This window comes from Apteryx rowi, unplaced genomic scaffold (assembly GCF_003343035.1).
Source record: "Apteryx rowi isolate R43461 unplaced genomic scaffold, aptRow1 scaffold_1047, whole genome shotgun sequence".
In the NCBI taxonomy this organism is placed as follows: domain Eukaryota; kingdom Metazoa; phylum Chordata; class Aves; order Apterygiformes; family Apterygidae; genus Apteryx; species Apteryx rowi.
This window is the reverse complement of record NW_020447250.1, coordinates 3,478-6,122: the sequence shown is the minus strand read 5'-3', so window position 1 is coordinate 6,122 and position 2,645 is coordinate 3,478. Positions and strand designations below refer to the sequence as shown.

Genomic DNA, 2,645 nt, shown 5'->3' with positions numbered 1-2,645 from the left:
CCAGCGAGAGCCTGGGCTGTGGGGAGGGGTGAGCTGGGTGGTGGCCCGGAGGGCATGGTGGGCTCTGTGAGGCCCTGGGCAGCGCGGGCACCTTCCTCTGCCCGGGCAGCTCCCCCATTGCTGTCCCCTGTGACACCACCTGTGTGAGACTGTTGCAGGGAGGCTCCCGGTCCATGACTGCAGCTCTGGGCTCTGCTACTCTCCTCCGCAGGCAGAAATGCAAGCCATGACGTTGCCCCCTTCCCTCCMTCCAAGCCTCATCTTGCTCCCTGCTCAGCCTGACTCGCCCCCTTGGCTGCCTGCTGCCACTTTGTGAAGTGAGGAGTTTGTGCTGGCTGGGTGTTCGTGGTGGGGATTTGGTGGGATTTCTGGAGTGTCTGTGCTGGAGAAGTGCTGTCCCTTGGCCCCAGCTGCCCCTCCGTTCCCCTCATTTTTCCTTTCTCCTCCATCTTCTCCAGGTAGAGCCTCAGGGGAGATGCAGTTTCTCTTGGTCTCTGGCTGCTCCAGCCTCGCCAACCATCTGCGGGGCGTCCTGCGTTATCTTGTGACTCTCCATGTTCTCCATCTGGGATCAGGTAGGAATGCCGTGGCCCGTGTCGGGTGGTGCAGGGCTGACGTGGGCGTTGCCCAGCTGTGTCTGCCAGATGTGCGTCGCTGTGCCCAGGCACCTGTGGCAGTTGGGAGAGAGGAGGAGGTGGGAGGGAGGAGATGTGAGCCTGGAGCACAGCCCCGGTTGCGCTTCCATTTTCCCTCTTGTTCTTCTGTGGAGGCTATGCATTGGCTGGGCTAGATTTTCAGTCCTCTTCTTTAAGACCTTCTTGAACTGTATGTTTATGGAGAGTTCCTGCTCTGTGAACACGATCAGCAGGAGGTGGAAGCCCCTTACAGGCTGATGCCAACTCCGGAGGGGGGCGGGAGGATCTTTCCAGGAAACCTCCTTCTCCTTCACATCCTCCCACTCCCTTCCCGAGTTTCTCTAGTGTCTTTGCTTTTCCCTTCTGATGCTACAATGCCCGCACCCAACCACTTGCACAAAACTCATCCCCCTTTCATGCAGAGCATTCAAGTCACGTCTGCAAAAGCTCAGCGTCTGTCTGCTTTTCCTCTGTGTCCTTCTCCATTTCACAGCGCAGCTGAAGGTGGTGGGACCTTACCACCCTCTCACTGCCACCGTGGGGCAGAGCATTGTGCTGCCCTGTCAGCTCTCYCCCAGCTTGAATGCTCAGAGCATGGCTGTCAGGTGGATTCGGCACCACATCTCTGAAACAGTGCATCATTACCGAGATGGAGAGGACCTGTTTGCAGAACAGATGAGAGAATATCAAGGGAGGACAGTGTTGTCTCATGATGGCCTCAGCAGAGGAAGCCTGGACTTGCGAATTCTCAGTGTCAGACCCTCCGATGATGGAACGTACATCTGCACTGTTGAAGGTGCTGCTGGTTATGCAGAAGCTATAATGCAACTGCAAGTGGCAGGTGTGTTGGTGGCTCATCTGCCATTTCCACCTTAGTTGCATTTCCATGATGGTAGTTTTGGACAAGGCCACTAAGTACAGCTTACTGAAAGGGGTATGAAAATGCTCCCCCAGGGAATGGGGGAATTGCCAATGCATCGAGGGAGTGGGTGCTCTATGGCTGAAAGAGAAGAACCTTTGAACCAGGAGGAGGCCAAGAGGCTCTTCCCTTCAGCATCTGAACCCATGCCCAGGAGGGAGCACCCGTCTTGCCTGAGCAGGGTTGTTGGTGGCCTGTGTGGGTGTTGCGTGGATGGGATAGAGTTGCTGGAATCTGCTGTGTCTCCAGGTATCTTTTTCATGTGAGGCACTAGACACAGGCTGAAGCTTGAGAGAGGCTGCTGAGCAGCCTGCTTTGGCCCAGAGCCTGACTTGTGACCTGCGCAGAGGATTGAACCATATTTCATGGCTGGAGTTGGAAGGAGAGCTCTTTCCAGGTCCAGCTATCTGGGATCTTTGTTTTGGGTTTGCTTTTTGTGCAATGGGAGACCTGACTCATTGCCAGGAAATGTCTGAGGTTAACTAAACAAGCGTGGGTGCTCAGCCAGGGCCTTGGGACGCTGACAGCTCATGAGCCCGGTCTTCCTCTGCTGTGGAGGATGACAGGAGATTTAAGGCTGCTGGCACTTTGTGCAGGGACCTGAAGGTGCTGATGCAATGGCGGGTGGTTCTTGTGTGCGTAGCGCCCTGTGTGTGTGAATGCCTGGCTCCGCAGCCCCTTCCGGACTTGGCTGGACGGGGATGTGGATGGTACCTACACAGAGCATAGGAAAGTACTTCCCCTTTGACCTGGATGCTCTCGGTCCTTAACCCAGGATACCTCCTTTTCATCCCAGCCATAGGCTCTTCCCCGCTCGTTTCGCTGGAGGGTTACCAGGGTGGAGGGATCGAGGTGGTGTGTCGATCTTCCGGCTGGTTCCCGGAGCCTGAGGTGCTGTGGAAGGATCCTGGGGGGCAGCGTCTCCCCTCGGTCTCTCAGAGACATTCCCACGACGAGCGGGGCCTGTTTGAAATACAACACAGCCTGAGTGTGACGGGGGAGGCAGACGGGGACTTGTCGTGTGTGGTGAGGAACAGCCGCCTTGGCCAAGAGAAGGAGTCGTCTCTGCACATATCAGGTGAGTTCCCTGC

At 56.5% G+C, this 2,645-nt stretch overlaps 1 protein-coding gene across 10 annotated transcripts in view; it reads left to right on the top strand.

Annotated features, from left to right (window-relative positions):
- Positions 1-40: 40 nt before the first annotated feature.
- LOC112967237 (butyrophilin subfamily 1 member A1-like) overlaps positions 41-2,645 on the top strand; it is a 6,072-nt gene continuing 3,467 nt past the window's right edge. For 5 of the 10 annotated variants that reach the window (XM_026068255.1, XM_026068247.1, XM_026068227.1 and 2 more), the window contains exons 1-4: positions 47-317; positions 459-575; positions 1,129-1,476; positions 2,351-2,632. In XM_026068255.1, the coding sequence (XP_025924040.1) occupies positions 476-575; positions 1,129-1,476; positions 2,351-2,632 (730 nt within the window). In that variant the 5' untranslated portion in view covers positions 47-317; positions 459-475. Of the gene's footprint in view, positions 318-458; positions 576-1,128; positions 1,477-2,350; positions 2,633-2,645 lie in introns of all 10 variants that reach the window. The other 5 variants (XM_026068291.1, XM_026068299.1, XM_026068309.1 and 2 more) reach the window with 4 other exon arrangements.